Raw genomic sequence first — 24,739 nt, 5'->3', positions numbered from 1 at the left:
TGCTGGGTCGGAAGTGGAGCAGCCGGGACACAAACTGGTGCCCAAATGGGATACAGGAGTTGCTGGTGGAGCCTTTATCCTCTATGCCACAATACTGGCCACAGGACTGAAATATTTTATTCCAGATTTAAATACTATTTTTCTTCAGGTTTTTTATATCTTAAATTTTTATAGGATATTTATCTAGGAAATTTAATCCATTGAAATGGAAATTCTTAAGTGAATTTATTTCAATTATATGTACTGAAGTGATTATAATCTTAAAACATGCTGTGTTTGAAGTTAGTTTGAAAATGAAAACTTTGTATTTGAATCAGATTTTTTTTGTTTAAGTTTTGTCCATCAACTAAAGGCACAACCAGATACCTCACTTCTACTGGTGCTGATGGAACAATTTGTTTCTGGCAGTGGCATGTAAAAACAATGAAATTTAGGTAAGTTTAGAAGTGGTTTTGAAATTGTGAAAAAAATCAAGCATTTTATTACATTGATTCTTTATTAGGCCATATATTTAAGTATAATATAGTCTCCATACCTATTTTAATTGGTTGTTAGAGATTCTAGAATAAAATTATTATGAAATCAATATTGAAAAGATTATCTAATTTTACAAAAATTTTATAAGGAATTTCATATCTTATCTTGCTAAGACTTTAATTATATTAGTAGTAGTAACAGTAATATGTTTATAAAGCTGTAGCAATAAAACTGTTACCATAAATTATATTTCAAGGAGTAAAGGATTTTTTAATCTGAATTATGACTATAGTACTTACTGGCCACTTCATTTTAGTTTTCTCAATAGTATTTATGATAAACCTACCAGTATCCTGAAATGTACTAAGATTCTTGTCTATTATATGAGCATGATGGAAAATAAAACATCCTTTCTCTTTAGAGATCGCCCAGTAAAATTTACTGAGAGATCCAGACCTGGAGTTCAGATATCTTGTTCATCTTTCAGCTCTGGTATGTGTAAAAATTGAATGTTTTGAGTTCCCCAAATATTAAGTGATCCAGTTTTTATGAGGAAAGACATATATCTGAGTGTTAATGGGAGTGTACCCAAAATGTGAACCACATGTTATAATAGATGAACCTTTTTGGGCTCTAATTAACATGTAAAAGCAGTTGAATTTTTTTACCCACTAATTAATTTTTTATATAATGTAGATTTTACCTGATAAAAAACAAACAAATCTCCTTGACCCCAGAAACCCACTAATAAAAATGTACAGCATTCCCTTCCCCAATTCAACAAAAAGTCCTGTCTTGATTTTACAGAAAACATATGCTTTGGTTGCATATAGAAGACACTTTTACAGTGTGTGTTTACATTGACTTTTCTACTGCTAAGAATCCTATACTAGTTAACCTTTCTTTTCTTATTTTTTTTATTGTGGTAAATATTATCCATTTCAACCATATTTAAGGATCTAGTTCTGTGGCATAATATTCACATTGGTTTGTATGCATCACCACCCTTTGTTTCTAAACTTTTTTATCATCCCGGAAGTCATTGAGTTTTTACTCTTTGACCACCATTGTAGTAAGGAGAAAAAATCAACTGATAAGTAATTCTGAAATTTTGTTTTGTACACAAAGTATGAAGAGATGAATCCCTCAAGGTTGTGACCTTTAATATTTATGGTCCATAAGCCTGTATTTACCATATATTTGGTGGATTTTGTTAGGTAAAAGATAATATCTATCCGAAATATTCTCTTTACTTAAATTTTGCTTCTTTTTCTCTGAAATGTTGGTGTATATTCAAGAGAAGACAACTTTGTGTTTTTTGAAGCCTTTTTACTCATTGGTTAGCATGACTAATGAAGCAATCAGGTTTTTTAAAGTTCTATGGTACTATGCTTGTTTGTTTTAATCTTCCAGGTGGTATGTTCATTACAACAGGTAGCACTGACCATGTGATTAGAATATATTATTTGGGTTCTGACATCCCTGAGAAAATTGCTGAACTAGAATCACATACGGTAAGAACAAACTGAGAAACCTAAATATGTTAATACCCCTGGAAAGTTGTTTTTATTTATGTTTTTCTGTACCCTACTTTAATACAGATTAGTCCTAAAAATTTTATGGCAAGATGTCTTTTTATTAATGAAAATAGTGTGAAATCCTGGATTTACTGCATTTAAAATCTTTAAGATATATTTTTTTGATTATTGGAAAATGAATATGTATATATACACATAGATATTTTATATATCCGTAGACGTGCATTGTAGTAATAGTTTTTGAAAATCCTGTGTTTAGCCTGCTGTATTTTATTAGTTATATGAACTGCTCATCACTTAAAATCTATACAGCTAAAAAAAGATATTGAGTATGTCTTGGAGAAGAAGTGTCTCAGTTTTTTTCTTTTAAAGATTTATTTATTTGAAAGACAGCGTTACAGAGAGAGAGAGAGAGAGCTTCTATCCACTCGTTTGCTCCCCAGATATCCACAACAGCCAGGGCTGGGCCAGAGCAAGGCCAGGAGCTTCTTCAAGGTCTCTCATGTGAGTGATAGGGGCCCAAGCACTTGAGCCATCTTCTGCAGTTTTTCCCAGGCACATTAGCAGAGAGGTGGATGAAAGTCGAGCAGCTGGAACAAGAACCAGCGCCTTTATGGCTTTGCAGGTGGTAACTTAACCCACTGTGCTACAGTGCTGGCCCCCAAAGTTTCTGTTGCTGAATATAACTTATTGAACTTACTATGATTGTTTGATTCAGTAAAGCCTTGTGCAGTCTAATTCCTCCTAGTTATCAATAACAATCTTATATACAGGGAGTAGGTTTATGTCTGGGGTGAAAGCCATTGTTGGCTGACACTTGTCCTTTTGATCTGTCCCTAGTATCCTGTGGCTTTTTCAGGAAAATGAGAGCACTGTTGTTTGGTTATATCCCTTTGTACCTTTCATGGATGTTTTCTTTCTTTCTTATGTCATTTAATAATTACTTACTGTGGGATATCAGGTATTCTGTTTCTGTTCACTGTATATCTTTTATGTGCCTCATTGTAAAGCTATATAGTCAGTAATTTAAAACACTGAGCTTTGCAAGTCTTAATGTTACTGTTCTTATTATTATTGATACTTAATTTGAAATACTATTGGTTGCATCAATAACATAAACAAAATTTCCCTGAAAGATCATTTTTTAAAATATATTTTGTAAGTTACCAAATCAGTTGTGTTCCTGACGTTTGTGGTAAAGCAAACAGACTCCTGTTAGAAATCTCCTGGAACTTTTGGAAACAGTCTCTTGCTTTTTGTCCTAGTATGCAAATATAATTGAAGGGTCTCCTTTTGAAAACTTACTGAACCATTGAAGCTTTCACCATGCTGTTATTTAACTCCTAGATACTAAAATCCTGGAGTGTTGTTTAGATTGTGAAAGAAAAAAAAAACTTAGGAAAAATGCATTTAAAAATTAAGTCTGAGACTTTATGTGGAGGAACTCCCATTTTTGCTAGAGCATGCCAAGGAGATAACTTTACAGTTGCCAACCAAGTAGGGTGTATATACACGGGCAGTCAGGTTTTTTGAGAAAGAGGGAACACTTGAATGGGAAATAATTGAGGTGTGAAAAGAGGAAGAGAACTTGGTTTAGTAGAGCTTTATTTGCAGGGACACATTTAAGAAGAAAAGTCTGAAAAATAAAATTTCCTGTTTTAATCAGTGGTGGCGGTCAGTGACTAAAAATAAGATGTTCTTTTAAAACATATAAAATCAGTTACTGCAACTGGCAGAATCCAGAATCAGATAAATATCACAGTGAAATCATTAAATAGTATGAGTTGAAGATACCTCTAAATATTTGAAAACAGTTTACAAAATAATTGAATATAAAAATAGTTTTAGCTACTCATTAAAAGTGAATTTAATTTAGTGAGTTTGAGAAATCATGTCCAACATTTGAATGGGTGGACTTTAGCTTTATTAACAAGGAATAAAGTGAAGGAAGTTGAAAACTTTGACAAATACTTTAACCTTGCCATAATATTATATATAAAGATTAAACAGTGGTGTCTAAAATATAATACCTTTAGACTATTACCTGAATCCATTATAAGATAAATAAACCACATAGGAAATGGGATATGATTGATTTGTTTTCTGAATTTCAAAAAATTAAGTGGGAAATTTAATTCAACTGTTACAAAACAGTATTTTAAGGTAGTGCCAAGAATTACTATGCTGTCTTATTATGAGGGACAAAACAGACTAATACCTCTTTAGAATTATATTTTTTAAAAGATTTATTGATTTATTTGAAAGGCAGAGGAGGGAGAGAGGGAGAGAAAGAGAAAGAGAGAGAGAGAAAGGAAGAGACAGAGATCTTCCATCCGCTGGTTTACTCCCCAAATGGCTACAGTGGTCAGAGCTGGGCCAGGCCAAGCCAGGAGCTAGGAAGCTTCTTCCAGGTCTCCCACATGGGTGCAGGGGCCCAAGCACTTGGGCCATCTTCTGCTGCTTTCTCAAGCATATTAGCAAAGAGTTGTATCAGATGTGGAGCAGCCGGGATTCAAACCGGCACCCATATGGGATGCCAGCACTGCAAGCAGTGGCTTTACCTTCTATACCACAGTGCCGATCCCTAGAATTATGTTTCTTTTGAGATATGGTGTGTAAGTCAGGATTATTTATGTCTGGTTTATTTCAAATTACTTCCAGTAAATATTCCTCCCTAGCTAATACATTGTTTTCAAGCTTCATTTTTTTTCATTAAAATCATTTTATTCCTTCTTAATTTTATTTTTATTTCTTTTTAATTTTTTTCAGTTTTTAACAGGTTCAATATATTTCATAGATACAGTTCTGAGAATATAATATTTCCTCCCTCCTTCCCTTTGTCTCCGTCCGTTTCTTTCTTAAAGAAAATTATGTTAAAAATTTGCTCTATGATGCTTGTATATGTGAATTTCAGGGGAAGAACACTTTATCCATTTTATAAATAAGTTCATTTTAACCAAAAATCTATTGTTTTATATCTTAGGATAAAGTTGTTGCTGTTCAGTTCTGTAACAATGGAGACAGGTAATTATTTAGTACATATGTGGGTAAACAGATGTTTGATATGTTTTATTGCTAGTTTCTCAGAAGTAGCTACCTCTACTGTGGACATCTTACTGTCAAGTCATGTAGGTTGAAAGCTATTGTCTGTCTTGGATGATATCCTTACCTTTCCAACTCAATCTTAAGTAGTAGCCGTTGTCTTTCAGTTCTTTCTGAGTGCTTTCCTTTTTGGTTTATTTTGCTCTTTCCATTCCATTTCTGTTACTACCCACCTTAGTCAAGGTTTCTGTTATTTGACCCGTCAGTCTCTACCAGATCAATATTGCTCTGTTCAGAAATCTTTAGTTTTCCTGCTCTCTCTATGGAATAGAATTCAGATTTTTTTTTTTTGGCAGTCTAGAGCCTGGCATTCAGGGTTCCCTACAACTTGACTTTGAACTACATTCTTTTCTTCTCTGTTATTTCCCTTATAAATCCTTAGATCTGGCCTAATTGATTTACTATTTTGTTCCTGTCATCTTATGTATATTATCTCATCATTCCTTTGCTTATACTTTTCCTCATATCATTTCTAACTGAAAATGCCATTCCCTACCTTCTCCTAATCTCTTTCTTTTCTTCCTACATCCCCCCTCTCATTTTCCCTCTATTTTCCTTTCTTCTCTCTCCCTTTCTCTTTTCTGTTCTTATCTAATTCTTAACTTCTTTTTAAGGTTCATGCCCTAACTGAAATGTTTCCTGAGTGTTCTAGCTTTTAGCTATCTTGACTTCTGAACATCTACTTATTATCTCTACTAGTCATATGATACATATCCCTTATGTGTGTTAACTCAGAAATCATATATAGATATCTGTGTACCCTCTAAAATGTCTCTTCCCAAGATGATAATCTGCCCTGTTCTAAAAATTGACCTAGAATGGATTTACAGCTGTAACTAGTTAGCATAAATTTGTATCCATGTATGTCTGTAGGGACTTTATGTGGGTGTTTTATTTTTCAATATTTTAAAATATTTTATTTTAAAATATTTTAAACACAAACAGTAGTGTCTATTAGGAATGACAAAATCTCCAATTTTCAGGTTGACTTATCTGCACTATAGTGAGTTACATACTAGAAAATTTGAATAGCTACTATTCTTTCATACTAGAATAATCTCAATTTTTAATTTGTTGCCTTTTTCCTTTAATAATATATTATCTTATTTATGTGGGCAAAATAAACACATCAAAAATATACAATTTTAATAACAACTAAGGACATATAAGTTAAAATTAAAATAACAGTAACATTTTTTTTCTTTCAGAATGACAAGATAAAGAAAAATGATAATGCCCAATATATCCAAGGGTTTTGGGAAAGCAGACTCGCTCCTACAATTTTTGATTAAATTATAAATTGTTTTTTGGGAGAGCTTTTCAGGGAAGCAATTTGGCTATATACATCAAAAGCTTTAAAAATGTACCTACTCTTTGACTCAACAAAGATATGTATAAGGTTGTACAAATATGTATAGAGATGTGCATCACAGCATTGTAAGAGTGGAGACTGAAAACAACGTAAATATTGACCATTAAGGCATTTTAGTGCATTCATTCTTGAACATTTAATAAAACTGAAGATAGCTTTATACTTTTTTTTTTTTGACAGGCAGAGTGGATAGTGAGAGAGAGAAACAGAGAGAAAGGTCTTCCTTTTTGCCGTTGGTTGACCCTCCAATGGCCGCTGCGGCCGGCGCATCTCGCTGATCCGAAGCCAGGAGCCAGGTGCTTCTCCTGGTCTCCCATGGGGTGCAGGGCCCAAGGACTTGGGCCATCCTCCACTGCCTTCCCGGGCCATAGCAGAGAGCTGGCTTGGAAGAGGGACAACCGGGATAGAATCCGGCGCCCCAACCGGGACTAGAACCCGGTGTGCCGGTGCCGCAAGGCGGAGGATTAGCCTGTTGAGCCACGGCGCCGGCCAGCTTTATACTTGTAAACATAGAAATAGATAGACAAAATACAGTTAAGCTAGAAAAAAAGTTATATGTAGTGCTATTCTATTTCCCATAGAGGAAAATGTATAAGTATATACTCATGTATTTTACAGTGTCTTTAAGAAACAGAAACTAATGTTAATAGTGACAAAGTTGTAGGTCAATGAATTTATTATTTTAAAATAACATCTTCATTGTACATAATTCAGATAACACAAAATGGAATGGTTTTTAATATATTTATAAGTTTGTGCAACTGTCACCACAGTCAATTTTAGAACATTTTATCTCCCCATCAGGAAAGCCCAATCCCTTTAGTTGCAAACTCCTAATCCTCTCTCTCCATCATAGTTCTGGGCTGCTATTAAGCTACTCTTTGTCTTTATACCTTTGCCCCTTCAAGATTCATCCATGTTACAGCACATATCATTATTTCATTCCTCTTTATTGCTGAATAATAGCCCATTGCATAAACATACCACATTTTGTTTATCCATTTATTTGCTGATAGACATTTGGCATATTCTAACTAAGGCTGCCATGAATATTAGTATATACATTTTTGTGTGGACTTATGTTTTCACTTCTCTTAGATACATACGTGGGAGTGGGTCAGTGCTAATTCTTACGTTTAGCATTCTGAGGAACTGCCAAACTATTTTCTCAAAGTGGTTTGCAGCATTTTACATTTCTCCTGGTAGTGTATGTGTTTGAACATAATACCTTTATACAAAGAAAAAAAGTGATGTCCATTTTGGAGAAAAGTAACAAAGTTATTTTAACTCTTTCTTTCTAGTTTAAGATTTGTTAGTGGAAGTAGAGATGGAACAGCAAGAATTTGGCAATATCAACAGCAAGAATGGAAGAGTATAGTGCTAGATATGGCTACTAAAATGACTGGGTAAGAATGGATATTAGATATTTCACTGGTTCTATGGGGTATATTTTTATTACATATTATCTATTACACATTATTTTACATTACATATGTTATAATGAACATAAATATCTTTTTACAATAGCAAAGAGTTTGAAGTTAATTGGTAGACATGAAGCTTGCATATCTCTAATTGCCTCTTGCTGTTAATAGATTGGAGCATTGGTGACTAGTTCAGAATTCTGGTGTATTGTGCTAGACTGATGCCCACAAAATCATTCTCTGCCTTAATGTTCTATAAGCCTGTGTGTGTGTGTGTGTATTTAATTTGAGAGACAGAGAAAGAGCAGTAGCTCCCATCCATTGGTTCACTCCTTAAATGCTCATAATGACTGGGTCTGGGCTGAGGCTAAAGCCAGGAGCCAGAACTCAAATCAGGTCTTCCATATTGGTGGTAGGGGCCCAACTACTTGAGCTGCACCTGCTGCCTACCATGGTGTGTATTAGAAGGAAGCTAGAATTGGGAGTGGAACTGAGCTTCAAAAGCAGGTTTTCCGATATGGGATGCAGGCATCCCAACCAGTGTGTTTACTGATAAGCCAGTTGCCTGCCCCTGCCTGTATTACTTTCTGTTTTGGAGATTGTCTCTATTAAATATGATACATTTGCCATTTTTCTAATTTACTGAGGATATTTTTATAGTATTTCTTACTGTTAGCATTCCCATTTCTAACCAATGTTGTATGTACACTTAGCTTTCTGTTTTATTTTCTTTATGGTTTGTTGGGAGATAAATAATTACTTCATTGGGACACTATAATTTCATTACGGTGTGATTGTGAAATTAATTAATTCCCCATTAATAAAAAAATAGATGCTGGCACCGTGGCTTCGGATCAGCGCGGTGCGCTGGCTGCAGCGTGCCGGCCGTGGCGGCCATTGGAGGGTGAACCAATGGCAAAAGGAAGACCTTTCTCTCTGTCTCTCTCTCTCTCACTGTCCACTCTGCCTGTCAAAAAAAAAAGTATAGTAAGGATCTTTTCATTGAAACAGGTTCATGCTGTTGGAGAAATAATGTCATAATTTGCTATTTCGCATACACCTTTGTTAAAAACAAAGTATGAATATTGCTAATTTCTGTTGTTTAGGAATAATATGCCATCTGCAGAAGACAAGGTCACTAAACTTAAGGTGACTATGGTGGCCTGGGATCGCTATGATACCACAGTTATTACTGCAGTGAACAATTTCCTTTTGAAAGTATGGAACTCTTTTACAGGGCAGCTTCTTCATACATTATCTGTAAGTATTTTTAGGAGGGAGGGTCTGAGGTTTTTCATTGTTACTATTTTAGAGGTATCCTGTTTACCCTATGTTATATGAATAGTTTATTCAAGAAGTATAGTTAAAGAAAGAAATAGCAGAAAAGGGTTACATGTTCATTTTTCTTTTTAAAAATACAGTTTTCATAGTAAAATGCTGCAATACTGGTGTTTGTGATAGGAAAAGCTGATAGAAGTAATAGAAGAAAGGACATGGGTGCAGTTGATGTTTGACAGTTTTGTGTGATTGAATTCAACTCAAATTCCATTTAAAAGCCTTGTTTCACATCTGCTTCAGTGATCAATTTTTAAGTGTTTTAATGAGAGAAGGCCTAACGATTGCCATATAGTTTATACAGTGATAAGTAACAGGGTTTAGACTAACAACTCAACTCACCTTTTGTTGTATACCATACATCATCCTTATTTGACTCATGTGTAAGATAATCAGCCCAAGGCCTCTGAGGTTCTAAAGATTTGTTTGATTGTGGGAGGAGTTGGAGTTTATCTTCATATACTTCCCAAGTCCTTTTTCCTAATTAAAAAGTTGATACTTTGTTATTGAGTTTTAGTTTTTCCTTTTATCTTTGAGTCAATGCTGAATTCATTTTTTCTTTCTCTATTCCCTGATACATGTTATCTATTAGTGTGTCTAGAAAAGCCTGTATTGTTTGCTCCAGTGGGAATATAATATAGACCATATATGCATTATTAATTTTTCTGGTAACTACAATTAAAAAAGTAAACTATAGCAGGTAAAAACAATTTAAAAATATTTTCCAAATAGTAGCATTCTAACATGCAATTAATATAGAAATTATAACTGAAATGTTATTATGTATTTTTTCCATGCTAAACCTTTGAAATTTAGTGTGTGTTTCAACTTAAAGAATATCTCAGTTTGGACTAGCTGCATTTCAAATACTTAATAGCCATATGTGGCTAGCAGCTACAGTATTAAACAGCGCAAGCCTGTATCTCTAAAATCAGAATTTCAAAAGCTTTGCTGTAGTCATTGGTTTTATAGGTTCATGTAAAATTCTGTCTTAATAAGTACCTTAATTTAGAGTCTTGTTTTGTGGCTCTGTTTCCATGGTCTTAACATCTGTTTTCAGTGAATTTTACTGAAGGAATTTTAGAATACACATCCTTGTAACAGTCAATTCTACTTAATTTTGATACAATACTTAATTTTTCAGTTACAGCAGTTTTCACATTAGGGTCTCAGTGGGGCTTAAAGTTCTATTCAGCAAATGCTTTTTGACCATCCACTCTGTAGAAGGCACTGGATTAGATGTTAGGAATAAATGGCAATTAAACAGAGTTCTTTACTTCTGGGGTTAACAGTCTATTAAGTGAGAAGGACTTTTAATCAAATAATGTTAGGAAAGGAAAGTACAAGACACTATGCAAGCTTCTACCAAGGTGACGAAATCTGGAGGAGGATCAGAGAAAGCTTCCCAAGAAAGTAAAGTTTTGCTTATGATTTCAAAGATAAGTAGGAATTACCTAGATTTCAGTTTGAATGTCACTCCTTGGATTAGGCCTTCCCTCATCAAATATTTCAACTTATCTTCCAGTCTTTGTCTTGTTAGATCACCTTGCTTTATTTTTTATCAGTGTTTATCACTACCTGATATTTTCTTGTTATTTGTTGTCCCTACATGGTAGGAGATCAGTAAATACTTTTAGGTAAGGAGGTTTGGAATTCCTTCCAGAAATCTGGAACTGCATGTACAAATGTCCTGAGGTAGAACACAGAGAGAAGAAAACAGTCTGTCCAGATAAGCGTGAAGAAGTTAGCAGGGACAAGAATATTCAAGGTGGTGTAGGATCTATTCTAAGATCAATAGGAAATGATTGAAGGATTTTATGGAATGGCATGAGTTTTGCTTTTGAAAAATACCTCGTAATTCTGACTGCTGTAGAGCAAATAGATTGGTATGGGATAAGAGTGATTGTAGGAGTGCAGATAGATTGTAGGAGTCTACAGTTAGCCAGATGATACTAGTAGCCAGAATGACGCATGATGATAATTTGGCTTTTGTGGGGCGTTGGAAATAGAACTGTGATCAGTAAACACAAATATAGCAGATGATAAATCTTAAAACATTACTGATTTGGACCAGGTGTTGTAGCCCATGATCCAGTGTCTATGCCCTAAGTCATATGACCAAAAACAGCATTTCTGTTTAAAAGACTCTTTCCCCCAATGTACTGAAATTGTTGTCTCATTATCATTTGAGTTTAATAAAGCACCTTTATTATTAACTGATTAGGGACATGAGATAATATTTGATATATCAGAGTGATTGTAGAACATGGAATTTTGTTATAGAAAGGAAAGAACCTCCTCAGTAGTTAGTGGGAAGAGCTTGGGTAAATTTTCAACTGTGATGGTATTGTAATGGAATTAAGTCTATTCATCTTAACACTATACTTTTTAAAGATTTATTTATTTGAAAAATGCAGTTATAGAGAGGCAGACGCAGAGAGAGAAGTCTTCCATCCACTGGTTCACTCCCCAAACGGCCACAATGGCTGGAAATAGGCTTATCTGAAACCAGGAGCCAGAAGTATCTTCTGGGTCTCCCACGTAGGTGAAGGGGCCCAAGCACTTGGACCGTCTTCCACTGCTTTTCCATGCCATAGCAGGGAGCTGGATCAGAAATGAAGCAGCCAGGACTTGAACTGGCACCCATATGGGATGCCAGCACTACAGGCGGCTGCTTTACCCAATATGGCACAGAACCGGCCCCAACACTCTACATTTTTTAACAGATTTATTTATGTATTTGAAAGGCAGAGTTACAGAGAAAAAAAGCAAGAGAGTGAGACAGAGAGAGAAAGAGTGAGAGAGATCTTCCATCTGTTGGTTCTCTTCCCAAATAGCCACAATGGCTAGAGCTGGGCCAGGCTGAAGCCAGAATCCAGGAGGTTCTTCTGGGTCTCCCATGTGGGTGCAGGGGCCCAAGCACTTTGGCCATCCTTCGTTGCTTTCCCAGGCACATTAGCAGGGAGCTGGATTGGAAGTGGATCAGCCAGGACTCGAACCAGCACCCTTATGGGATGCCTACATCTCTGGCAGCAGCTTTACCTGCTATGCCACAATGTTGCTCCTGCAATTATTTTTTGATGTTTTATTTTTGTCCATAATGGTAATATATTAGGACACTTTTTTCCACCGTGATTTGAGATAAAAAGCAATTTTGAGGTTCACAGAATGATCTTCATTACTAGAATCTCCTGATGTATACTGTTCTGATAATGTCTGTAAGTGAAATGTAGATTCACAATGTTCTCTATGCTTTTCTAAGACTTGGAGCCTGTTGTTAATCATATAGTCTTTAGCCAGCTGTTAAGCCTAAAAAAAAAATCAACAGTGACCTGAATCAGGTGTTGGCAAACTTCTTTGCAAGGCCAGATTGTAAATATTTTAGACTTTAAACATAGTCTCTGTTGCATGTTCTTTGCTCTTTGTTTTATTTTCTTTTGTGTTTTGTGAGTTTTTTTTTACAACCATAAAAATTTAAAAGCCATTCTTAGCTTATAGGCTGCATGTGCAAACCCATCTGGGAACTATATTAGTGCTTTTGGTATTACAGACGTTTTGATGATATTGATTCTTCTAATCCATGAACATGGAAGATTTGTCCATTTTTTTGTCTTCTTCTATTTCTTTCTTTAATGATTTGTAATTTTCATTGTAGAGATCTTTGATGTCATTAATTAATTTTTTTCCAAGGTATTTAATTTTTTTTTGTAGCAGCTAGTGTGCTAGTGTGAATGGTACTGATCTTGAAGTTCTTTGTCAACCATGATATTGTCTGTGTATACAAAGGCTATTGATTTCTATGTGTTAATTGTATATCCTGCCTCTTTTCCAAACTCTTTTATGAGTTCCAGTAGTCTCTTAGATCTTTTGTATCTGCTATATATAGAATCATGTCATCTGCAAAGAGGGATAGTTTAACTTCCTCCTTCCAATTTGTTTCCCTTTGATTTCTTTTTCTTGCCTAATGCCTCTGGTTAAAATTTCCAGGACTATATTGAATAGCAAAGGTAAGAGTGGGCATCCTTGTCTGGTTCTGGATCTTAATGGGAATGCTTTCAACTTTTCCCCATTCAGTAAGATGCTGGCTGTGGTTTGTCATAACTTGCCTTGATTGTGTTGAAGAATGTTCCTTCTATACCCAATTTGCTTAAGGTTTTCATCATGAAGGGATGTTGTGTTTGATTAAATGCTTTCTCTTCATCTATTGAGATAATCATATGGTTTTTGTTCTTCAGCATGTTAATGTGATATATCACATTGATTAATTTACACATGTTTATCCCTGCATACCAGGGATAAATCCCACTTGGTCTGGGTGAATGATCTTTCTGATGTGTTGTTGGATTGTATTGACTAGTATTTCGTTGAGGATTTTTACATCTATGTTCATCAGAGAAATTGGTCTGTAATTCTCTTTCTCTGCTGCATCTTTTTCATGCTTAGGAATTAAGATGATGCTTGCTTCATAAGAAGAATTTGGGAAGATTCCCTCCCTTTCAATTATTTTGAATAGCTTGAGAAGAATTAGAGTTAGTTCTTTAAATGTCTGGTAGAATTCAGCAATGAAGCCGTCTGGTCCTGGGCTTTTCTTTGTTGGGAGGGTATTTATTACTGATTCAATTTCCGTCTTGGTTGTTGGTCTGTTTAGGTTTTCTATGTCTTCATAGCTCAATTTAGATAGGTTTCTAGGAATCTATCCATTTATTGCAGGTTTTCCAATTTCTTGGCATACAGCTCTTTGTAATAATTTCTATTGATTCTTTTTATTTCTGTGGTGTCTATTATTATATTTCCTTTTTATCTCTAATTTTGTTGATTTTGGACTTCTCCCCCTGTTTTTTGGTTTGTTGGGCCAATGATGTATTAATTTTGTTTATTTTTTCAATAAAATGGTTCTTTGTTTCATTGATCTTTTGTATTTTGGGGGGGGTTAATTTTGTTTATTTCTTCTCTAATTTTCATTATTTCTTTTCTCCTACTAGTTTTGGGTTTGGTTTGCTATTATTTTTCCAGGTCCATGAAATTCATTGATAGCTCATTTATTTGGTGTCTTTGCAATTTTTTGATGTAGGCACCAACTGCTATAAACTTTCCTCTTAACACTGCTTTTGCTGTATCCCATAAGTTTTTTCTTAAGATTTATTTATTTATTTGAAAGTCAGAGTTACAGAGAGGCAGAGAGAGAGAGAGAGAGAGAGAGAGGGCACACGCGTGCGAGAGAGTGAGGTCTTCCATCTGCTGGTTCCCTCCTCAGATAGCCACAATGGCCAGAACTGTGCCAATCCAAAGCCAGGAGCCAGGAGCTTCTTCGAAGTCTCCCATGCGGGTGAAGGGGCCATAAGACTTGGACCATCTTCTACTGTTTTTCCAGGCCATAGGAGAGAGCTGGATGGGAAGTGAGTGGAGCAGCTGGGACTCGAACTGGCACCCGTATGGGATGCCGGCAGTGCCAGCCCCTCCCATAAATTTTGATAAGTTGTATTGTCTTCATTCATTTCCAGAAATTTTATGATTTCTCTTTTGGTTTATTCTGTGACCCATTGTTCACTCAGGAGCATGTTGTTCAGTCTCAATGCATTTGCATAAGTTCTAGAGATTCTTGACTTTTGACTACTCCTCCTAATCTAAGATCTTTATATGCAGATTATTTTAATGAAACGGAAACAACACAGAACATTGATTTTCAAACTGTTTAGTAGTGAATCTGTTTGTCAGATAACATTTTAATGGAATCCCCAAGTATAAAGTAGGTATAGAGCAGAGCCATTATGCTTTGTACTTTGAATCATTGGGCCTCCTCTCAAAATACAATTTGAATATCAGAGAGAGTGCTGGCTGAAGAACAATGCAGATTTGTCTCCTATCACTGTGTCAGGATTGGGTGTTAATGAATGATACTGTTTGTCACATTTTCTCTGGTCTTTTAAATAGTAGAGTCCTAGATAGCCACATTCCACTTCTGGGACCTGGTTAATGAGCTATAAATTTTGGACTATATTTTAACATCTTTCTTGTTCTCTTATTAAATGCTTTATTAAATCAGAAATTATATAGTATAGAACTTTAGCTGAATTATATTATTCTTCTAGTGTCCGTGTAGTAAATGCTATTGAATTTGTGTCTGTTAATTTATGTATATCATATTGATAGTGCTGCCAAGAACTTTTAGCCAAATAAACAATATCCTCAGTATTGCCTTTCATTTTTAATATTGATTTTTATCATAGGGACATGATGATGAAGTATTTGTTTTGGAAGCACATCCATTTGATCAAAGGATCATACTTTCAGCAGGTCATGATGGGAACATTTTTATTTGGGACCTTGACAGAGGGACCAAAATTCGGAATTATTTTAACATGGTAAGGAAAATTCAAGTTCATATTACAACTGACTTCTCTTATATGATAACTTGGTAATTAAAGCATACCCAGTATAAAAGAGCCTCTTGTTATCTATTTTTAGCTCTCTAAAATAATTTAGAGAATGACTCAAGACCTGAGAGTAGGGCCAATTGAAAATTAGGCCTTTCAGAATAACTGTGTAATCCTGGTGTTAGCGTTTTCCAAATTCTGGTCCCTAGCTCAGAACTCTAGAAACTCGGATGTATTTTTTTTAAGATTTTATTTATTTATTTGAGAGGTAGAGCTACAGACAAAGGTAGAGACAGAGAGGACGGTTTTCCATCCACTGGCTTACTCCCCAAATGGCCACAAAGGCTGGAGCTGGACCAGACCTAATCAAGGACCAGGAGCTTCTGGGTCTTGCACGTAGGTACAGGGGCCCAAAGCTTTTGGCTATCTTTGACTGCTTTCCTAGGCCTTAGGCAGAGAGTTGGATTGGAAGAAGAGCAGCTAGGACACGAACTGGAGTCCGTATGCTGCACCACAGGCAGAGGCTGAGCCTACTGTGCCACAGCGCCGGCCCCTCAGATGTATTAAACTTTTGCGTTAACACCTATCCAAAACCACAAGAAGATTAATATTTAAAATATAATCTTAATTTGTAAATTACGACAATTATTGTAATACTTATATTTGCCTCTGGTAAACCCTATATTGCTTAGTTTGTACTCAGAAAGTGATTTGGCAAACAGATTTGGGTATATGGATGCTCTTAAGATATATTCCTTACAAATCATGGAAAAGTATGGTAAGCTGTCTCTTCTCCCACTAGAACACCTTTCTTTGATATAATTACTCATATCCTCCATATTTAATATTCTCTTCTCAAGTACAGTTCTAATTAACCATTTCTATATTGTTGTTTGGTCTGAAACTCATTTTTATAGGCTACACAATCCAGCGCATTAATAATACTCTCTATTTGTTGTTGCTAAAATTGAATTTTATGCTTTAATTTTAGAATGGTTATCTATCTTGTCTGAAAATTACTCTTATTGTGGCCAGCGCCGCGGCTCAATAGGCTAATCCTCCGCCTGTGGCACCGGCACACCGGGTTCTAGCCCCGGTTGGGGCGCCAGATTCTGTCCCGGTTGCCCCTCTTCCAGGCCAGCTCTCTGCTGTGGCCAGGGAGTACAGTGGAGGATAGCCCAAGTGCTTGGGTCCTGCACCCCATGGGAGACCAGGAGAAGCGCCTGGCTCCTGGCTTCGAATCAGCATGGTGCGCCGGCCGCAGCGCACCGGCCGCGGTGGCCATTGGAGGGTGAACCAATGGCAAAAGGAAGACCTTTCTCTTTGTCTCTCTCTCTCTCACTGTCCACTCTGCCTGTCCAAAGGAAAAAAAAAGAAGAAAATTACTCTTATTATACTCTTATTGTGACTCCTCTGAATTTCAGATTGAAGGCCAAGGTCATGGTGCAGTGTTTGATTGTAAATTTTCACCAGATGGAAACCATTTTGCCTGCACAGATTCTCATGGGCATTTGCTGCTTTTTGGTTTTGGATGCAGTAAATATTATGAAAAGGTTAGTATATTTAATTTTTGTTATTGACTGAAATTTGAGAATCTATCATTTACAAGTTTTGTTCGAAGTCTTCCAGTTCATATGGATTGTTGTGTGTCAGTAGATCTAAAATAAGAAAGTTGTTTTTCTTGGTAAAGCTTCTCATCATTGCCAGAGCATCAGATGTGGCAGTGTAAATGGCTTCTCAGATACAGGGTAATGTGTATATAAAAATTCATTAGGAAATCCTTTTGATTAGAACATATTTTCTACTGCTTTATAAGTGTAATGGCAGAGTAATTCTAGCAGATTGTACCCTCTACATGTAAATTGGGAATAAACAGCAAGTGACTAATTATATTAATTTTTTTGGTTGGCTATTTTACCTATTGTTGATATTGTTAAAATAGGTTAGAGGCTCATTTAATTGGTTCATTTTATTTTGTTAGTTGTGACTTTAGGATAGATTATATGATTTTAGAGTTGGAAGAAAACTCAGAAACGTTGAAATTGGTTTAGTACTTTTATTGCTTTTGAGTGTGTCTTTAATGTGTATGATATTCTCCTATCTCACTGTGTATATTTCATCTGTATTCATCTGAGTAAAAATAAGCAAGGACATGATTTTTGCAACTTTGATAAAAATAACTAACTTTATTTCCTGGTATATTTCTTCCTATTATGGTTTGAAAAATATAATCTAGGGCCAAAAAGTAATGCAGATTTTAGAATTTAAGGAAGAAATTAGTGAATTACCATCCAGGTAATGTGCTTTTATGGCACAAAGGCTACCAGAAAATGTAATTGTCTGATATGAAAAATGCATTTGCTCTAGGAATGAAAGTAAGTGCTTGTCTATAAATTCTTGGTGTGTAATACTAAAAATCTCTTTAAGATTCCAGATCAGATGTTCTTCCACACGGATTATCGACCTCTTATCCGTGATGCCAATAACTATGTATTGGATGAACAAACCCAACAAGCTCCTCACCTTATGCCTCCACCATTCTTGGTGGATGTTGATGGAAATCCTCATCCTACAAAATTTCAACGGCTAGTACCGGGACGAGAAAATTGTAAAGATGAACAACTTATACCACAGCTGGGATATGTGGCTAATGGTATGTTATTTCCAAAAGTACATTTAAAACATTTAAAATATATTTAAATTTAACATTTAATTTTAAAACATGCAAAATTATATATTTGCTGTTGTTACCTTTGTGATAATGTACACACTGCTATATTCTGGAGTAGATTATAATGTTTCATCTACTACTTCTATTAATTTTCAGTTGCATTATACTCTTTACCTTATCAGAGTGCTTTTTCTTTATCTCACCTGAACACAGATAAGTAGGTTCGGACAAATACAAGAAGATGCTCAAGCAGAGAATATATTGATCTACCTCCTTAGAAACCCTCAATATATATATGACCCTGTTGTTCCATGTTGTGTTAGTCAGCTTTTTGTTACTTTATTTTTTTAAGATTTTATTTATTTGAGAGGTAGAGTTACAGACAGAGAGAGAGAGAGAGAGAGAGAGACAGAGAGAAAGGTCTCCCATCTGCCAGGTCACTCCTTCAAATGGCCACAACAGCCAGAGCTGGGCTGATCCAAAGCCAGGAGCCAGGAGCCAGGAGCTTCTTCTGGGTCTTCCATGTGGGTGCAGGGGCCCAAACACTTGGGCGATCTTCCAATGCTTTCCCCGGCCACAGCAGAGAACTGGATCAGAAATGGAGCAGCTGGAACACGAACCGGCACCCCTATGAGATGCCAGCTCTGCAGGCAAAGGCCTAGCTTACTCTACCACAGCACTGGCCCCTGTGTTACATTAACTAAAATACATCAGAGGATCTACTTAAGAAAGAAGGGAGTTTATTTATTTTTGGCTTACAGTTTCGGAGGTTCACAGTGCAAAAGCAGGTGGCCCCATTGGCTTAGGCATCTGGTAAGGCTGGAAGATGGTGGAGGGAGTATCATATGGGCAAGCCAGGAAACCGGGAGACACTGGCAGCACACTCACTCTATGTGGTCTCTCCTTGTAATGCCATCATGATACTCTCATGGGGCTCTACCCTATCTACCTAATCCAATCCAATCACTTTCTAAGGCCCCATCTTTAGATACCAAAATTGGATTAAGTCCCACTATTAATCCATCAACCATTTGTCCAGTAACTATTAACATAGGACATCGAAGTTTAAACATCTGCATGAGATTGAGGAGCCAAATCCAGTTAAAAACATAATATATGTGGTATTGACTTCTAGTAATGACTAAGTGCACTAACAATGCATCAAATGTTTACAAATAGTGAAATTGCATTCCATTGTGCTGATATTTTAGTTGTGAGTCCATACTTAATGAACTGAAGTAGAGCAAACTTCAAAAACCATAAGCTAGAAAGTACCTATTTACCGGGCCGGCGCCATGGCTCAATAGGCTACTCCTCCACCTGCAGCGCCGGCACACCGGGTTCTAGTCCCGGTCGGGGCGCTGGATTCTGTCCCAGTTGCTCCTCTTCCAGGCCAGTTCTCTGCTATGGCCCGGGAGTGCAGTGGAGGATGGCCCAAGTGCTTGGGCCCTGCACCCCATGGGAGACCAGGAGAGGCACCTGGCTTCTGTCTTAAGATCAGCGCGGTGCGCTGGCAGCAGTGCACCAGCCACAGCGGCCATTGGAGGCTGAACCAACTGCAAAGGAAGACCTTTCTCTCTGTCTCTCTCTCACACTGTCCACTCTGCCTGTCAAACAAACAAACAAAAAGTACCTATTTACCTATTTTCATGTTTGAAATGCAAATTTATTGGAATGGTGCTTGATTGGAGATGGACAATAGAATAAAACATTGGAGTAAGCTATTCTGTAGCAAAACAATTTGTTCTTTTTTCATTGGCATATTTCCACTATTCATATTGCCATTTCCAACCCCCAACCCCTCCTGCCTCTCTACCCTATAGAATACTTTCCTATCTCATTTGGGTACTTTTAGTTGTTTTCTTTTTTTCAGTTCTAAGGTAGTGAGTTATTGATTTGCAAATGGGATTTTATTTTCTTCCTGGGGAATTAAGGCTTGAATTGACCTTTATAGTGAAATACTACATGCCTTTTTTATGCCCTTTGTCATAAAGGTTTGTAGAACAATGAAATGATATTGCACATCTGCCGGTAGTCACTCTCATGGTGTTAAATTTATTAACCAAAAAGAAGAAAAAATTAAATATTAAATGAGATAAAACTGAAAACATTTGAACAAAATAATCTGTAATTTATCACATGCCATAGGGATCTAATCACTTGTTATACAACTGGAAAAACAGGGCTATGATGTATTTAAGAAAGGAAAAGATTTAAGGTTTTCGTTCAAAAGCAATTTTGTATAATAAATTAATTTTTCTACTTATCAAAGCTCTGAGATGCTTACAGAAGGCAATATTTGAAAGACTAATTTTGGCTTCTTTGAGAAAGGAAACATTCACATTTTAGTTATTTGTGGTTGAACTTGTTGAAACCTTACTTTAATTTTTATTCCCAGCTGGCTTGGAATATATACTATGCAGAAATGTATTTTAAAATGAATGATTTAACTTTAATAATTATTTTTTAAGGTGATAAGGTCCTCATAATACCTAATTTGAAAACATTTGGTAAAATGAAACATATAAGCTGTCATATCAACAATTTAGTAAATGTTTTATTTGATACATTATTTTCATGTTTATCCTATTTTAGTTGCATAAAAATTTATAGATTAAGTTTGTGATGCTAACATGTAAGTAATTTTGTGACTTTATATCTTTGTTCTCATTAAGGTGATGGTGAGGTTGTAGAACAGGTAATTGGACAGCAAACCAGTGACCAAGATGAAAGCATTCTTGATGGAATAATAAGAGAGCTACAGAGAGAACAAGATCTGAGACTAATTAATGAAGGGGATGTTCCACATTTTCCTGTTAATAGATCATACCCTGTTAATGGTGGTAAGTATTTATATATTTATAAAAGGTATCTTGCATACATTTTAAGTATTTTCCTTGTACCTGATAATTACATGTGAAAATATGTTTAGAAATAAAATGGCATTTTTCTTAATTTACACTTGTGATATCGTGTATACCAAATTGCCAAAATCTCTTTATCATTTGTGATGAAAAATGACTTATTGTTTTCCAAGAAATATAGCTGGTGTGTTTTAATATATTGTTTTCTTTCTCTCAGTGATTTATTTGCAATATTCAATTTTTTTTTAACTGTTGTTTTTTGTCAATTCGTTTCCACTGTTTGTTTTAAAAAGATTTATTTATTTATGTGAAAGTCAGAGTTACACAGAGAGAGACGGAGAGGCAGAGAGAGAGAAAGAAGTCTTCCATCTTCTGGTTCACTCCCCAGTAGGCCGCAACAGCTGTGCCAAGTCCCACGTGGGTGCAGGGGCTCAAGGAATTGGGCCATCTTATATTGCTTTCCCAGGCCACATCAAGGAGCTGGGAAGTGAAGCAGCCAGGAATCGAACCAGCACCCATATGGGATGCTGGCACTGCAGGCGGTGGCTTTACCCACTATGCCACAGCGCCTGCCTCTTCATTTTTCTTTTAAGAAGTGAGGTGCTGCAGTGAGTTTAGCCCTTTTATATGGGGAGTGACCTATAAAGTTTTCAAAATTAAAATCGCCTTAAGGTTAGAGATTACTACCCCAAAACCTGATCCTCTTTTATTGAGAGAAAAACAGCTTACCACTCTCTTCTCCTGAATTTATAAAAATACACCTTAAGACAGGAAGCCCTCTTAAAGAATACAGCTATAACTTCTGAATTAACTTTTACAACAGTTTGATCTTAAATACTATAAGAAGTTACTGCACATTTACTTATCTTAAAATGAATATTCCTATTATATCTGTTCCTTTGCTTTATGAAATGTGCCTATGTCTTTTATGTAAAACTTGTGTTAGTTTTACCCTTATCAAGAGCCACTAGTCTTACTTCAAAATGCAGTCATTTTATGGGAATTTATGCAGATTTGGCTCTTTTTATATTTAAATGGAATAATTTATTTGGGTAACATGGCATTTTGGGTTCCACATAAATTAATAAGGTGATTTAAATTTGAGATGGTTCACGGAGTATTATACTACTTTATGGAGTTTTTTCTGCCTCCCATAAAATCAAAATAAATACATATCTTCATTTGGGTCACTTGGAAGACCTGAGATGAATTTTACTGAACTTGGAACATGATAAGTGAGCTGATAGTCTTACATATCCAGGTCTTTTGTCTCTAAGACATAAAAGTTTCTTAGGTCTCTAATGTAGACATCCATTAATAAAATCAATATTCAGCTCTTCCTTAAATCTAGGTTTCTGTGAATAGATTTGAAATGCCATTAGTCAAAGGGGTCCCACACTTCAATTTGCAGTGGTCATTTAATTTTTTCTGGTGTTTATTTTCACAGTTGAGTATTTCAGTTTCCATTTGTGTTTTCTTTGCAAGTATAAAAGAAAAAAATAGCAGAAACCCTGATGGAAGAATTTTTAACTTTTTTAATTCTGTCATTGCTCATCAGTCTTACAAATGAAAAAAATTTTTAAAGATTTTATTTATTTGAAAGGTAGAGTTAGAGAGAGAGAGAGCGACAGAGAGACGGAGAGAGGAGGAGACAGAGGGAGAGAGGTCTTCCATCTACCGGTTTACTCCCCAAATGGCTGCAGTGGCTGGGGCTGGGCCGGCTTAAGCCAGGAACCAGGAACTTCATCTGGGTCTCCCATGTGGGTGCAGTGGCCCAAGGACTTGGACCATCCTCTTCTGCTCTCTTAGGCACATTAGCAGGGAGCTAGATCAGAAATAGAGCAACTAGGACTTGAACCGGCACCCATTATGTAATGCTGGCACTTCAGATAGTGGCTTAACATGCTACACCATAGCACTGGCCCCACAAATGAAATTTTAATGTTGATTTTTTTCATTTACACCTTTTATATTATTAATTTTGAAAGGTTTTTAAAAATATTTATTTATTTATTTGAAAGTCATTTACAGAGAGACAGGGATAGGGATTTTCTTTTTTTTCTTTCTTTTTTTTTTTTTTTTTTGACAGGCAGAGTGGACAGTGAGAAAGAGAGATAGAGAGAAAAGTCTTCCTTTTGCCTTTGGTTCACCCTCCAATGGCCGCCGTGGCCGGTGCACCGCGACCGGTGCACCACGCTGATCCGATGGCAGGAGCCAGGTGCTTCTCCTGGTCTCCCATGGGGTGCAGAGCCCAAGCACTTGGGCCATCCTCCACTGCACTCTCTGGCCACAGCAGAGAGCTGGCCTGGAAGAGGGGCAACCGGGACAGAATCGGTGCCCCGACTGGGACTAGAACCCAGTGTGCCAGCGCCGCAAGGCGGAGGATTAGCCTATTGAGCTGCGGCGCCGGCGGGATAGGGATTTTCTGTTCACTGGTTCACTCCAGATGGCCCCAATGGCCAGGAGCCAGGAGCTTCATCCAGGTCTCCCACATGGGTGGCAGGGGCCCAAACACTTGGGCCATCTTCCACTGCTTTCCCAGGCCATTAGCAGGGAGTTGGATCAGAAGTGGAGCAGCCAGGACTCACACCAGTGCCCGTATGGGATCCTGGCATCATGTGCAGCAGCTTTACCTACTACACCACAACGCTGGTGCCTATTTTTGAAAGCTTTGTTGAACTATTATTCAGAAATATTTTAATGAAGTAAAAAAATTAGAATTTATGTTAAAAACCTGATTCTTGGACTAGAACTCATAATATTTTTAGTTCCCCAAGTCACATTGAATATGTATCTGTATTCAGTGAATACTTAGTTAGATACTAGGTATGAAACTGCTTTGAAACAAATCATAAGATGTATAAAAATTCTAAACACTTTTTCAGTGCCTACTTTATTCATAACAGTATAAACAATATAAACAAAGGGATAACAAAACTTCTAGCAGTACTATCTCTGAATTTCCTATTTTATTTATATTACTGACTTGAAAAAGTATGGTGTCTTTTCTTCAAAAAGCGATACTTTACTTGTTTTTGTTTTAGCTCTGAGAAGTCCAAATATAGACGTATCTTCTTCCTCAAATATTGGGCTCCGACGTAGTGGTCAAATTGAAGGTGTCCGGCAAATGCATAATAATGCTCCTCGGAGCCAGATGGCCACTGAAAGAGATCTCATGGCATGGAGCAGGAGAGTGGTGGTCAATGAACTAAATAATGGGATTAGTAGGTGAGTCATGAGCATAACATTCTGAAGAAAATTTAAAGCATTTTTTAAGTAAATGAAGTATACTTTCTTAGTCTAGTGACTGAGATATTTTTTAATCTAGTTATGTATTTTTTCTATATTATCCCACTTAGTTAACTAGTCCATAGCAAATATTTTGATAAGTATCTTTAATTTGTTCAGCTTTGTGATAAATGCTTTGGGGAATACTGAAAATGCACAGTGTGATCATTCTATGAGTTCATAATACAAATATTAAGTTAGAAATCATAGAAGTCATTTGTGATTAAGTATATGTGATCCTAAAATCTATGGTGGCCCTGAGGAGAAGGTCATCAGTTGAATATTATAGCAACT

The 24,739-nt window shown here is 36.2% G+C and overlaps 1 protein-coding gene across 2 annotated transcripts in view; it reads left to right on the top strand.

Annotated features, from left to right (window-relative positions):
- BRWD3 (bromodomain and WD repeat domain containing 3) overlaps positions 1-24,739 on the top strand; it is a 134,974-nt gene that overhangs the window by 59,760 nt on the left and 50,475 nt on the right. For both annotated transcript variants that reach the window (XM_062182882.1, XM_062182881.1), the window contains exons 9-19: positions 334-434; positions 899-969; positions 1,891-1,991; positions 4,999-5,039; positions 7,791-7,895; positions 9,020-9,173; positions 15,476-15,610; positions 17,047-17,175; positions 18,050-18,275; positions 20,969-21,136; positions 24,202-24,385. In XM_062182882.1, coding sequence (XP_062038866.1) covers positions 334-434; positions 899-969; positions 1,891-1,991; positions 4,999-5,039; positions 7,791-7,895; positions 9,020-9,173; positions 15,476-15,610; positions 17,047-17,175; positions 18,050-18,275; positions 20,969-21,136; positions 24,202-24,385 — 1,415 coding nt within the window. The remainder of the gene's footprint in view (positions 1-333; positions 435-898; positions 970-1,890; positions 1,992-4,998; positions 5,040-7,790; positions 7,896-9,019; positions 9,174-15,475; positions 15,611-17,046; positions 17,176-18,049; positions 18,276-20,968; positions 21,137-24,201; positions 24,386-24,739) is intronic.

The sequence above is a fragment of the Lepus europaeus genome, chromosome X, assembly GCF_033115175.1.
Source record: "Lepus europaeus isolate LE1 chromosome X, mLepTim1.pri, whole genome shotgun sequence".
NCBI classification, from domain to species: domain Eukaryota; kingdom Metazoa; phylum Chordata; class Mammalia; order Lagomorpha; family Leporidae; genus Lepus; species Lepus europaeus.
This window is presented reverse-complemented; position numbering and strand designations above follow the sequence as displayed.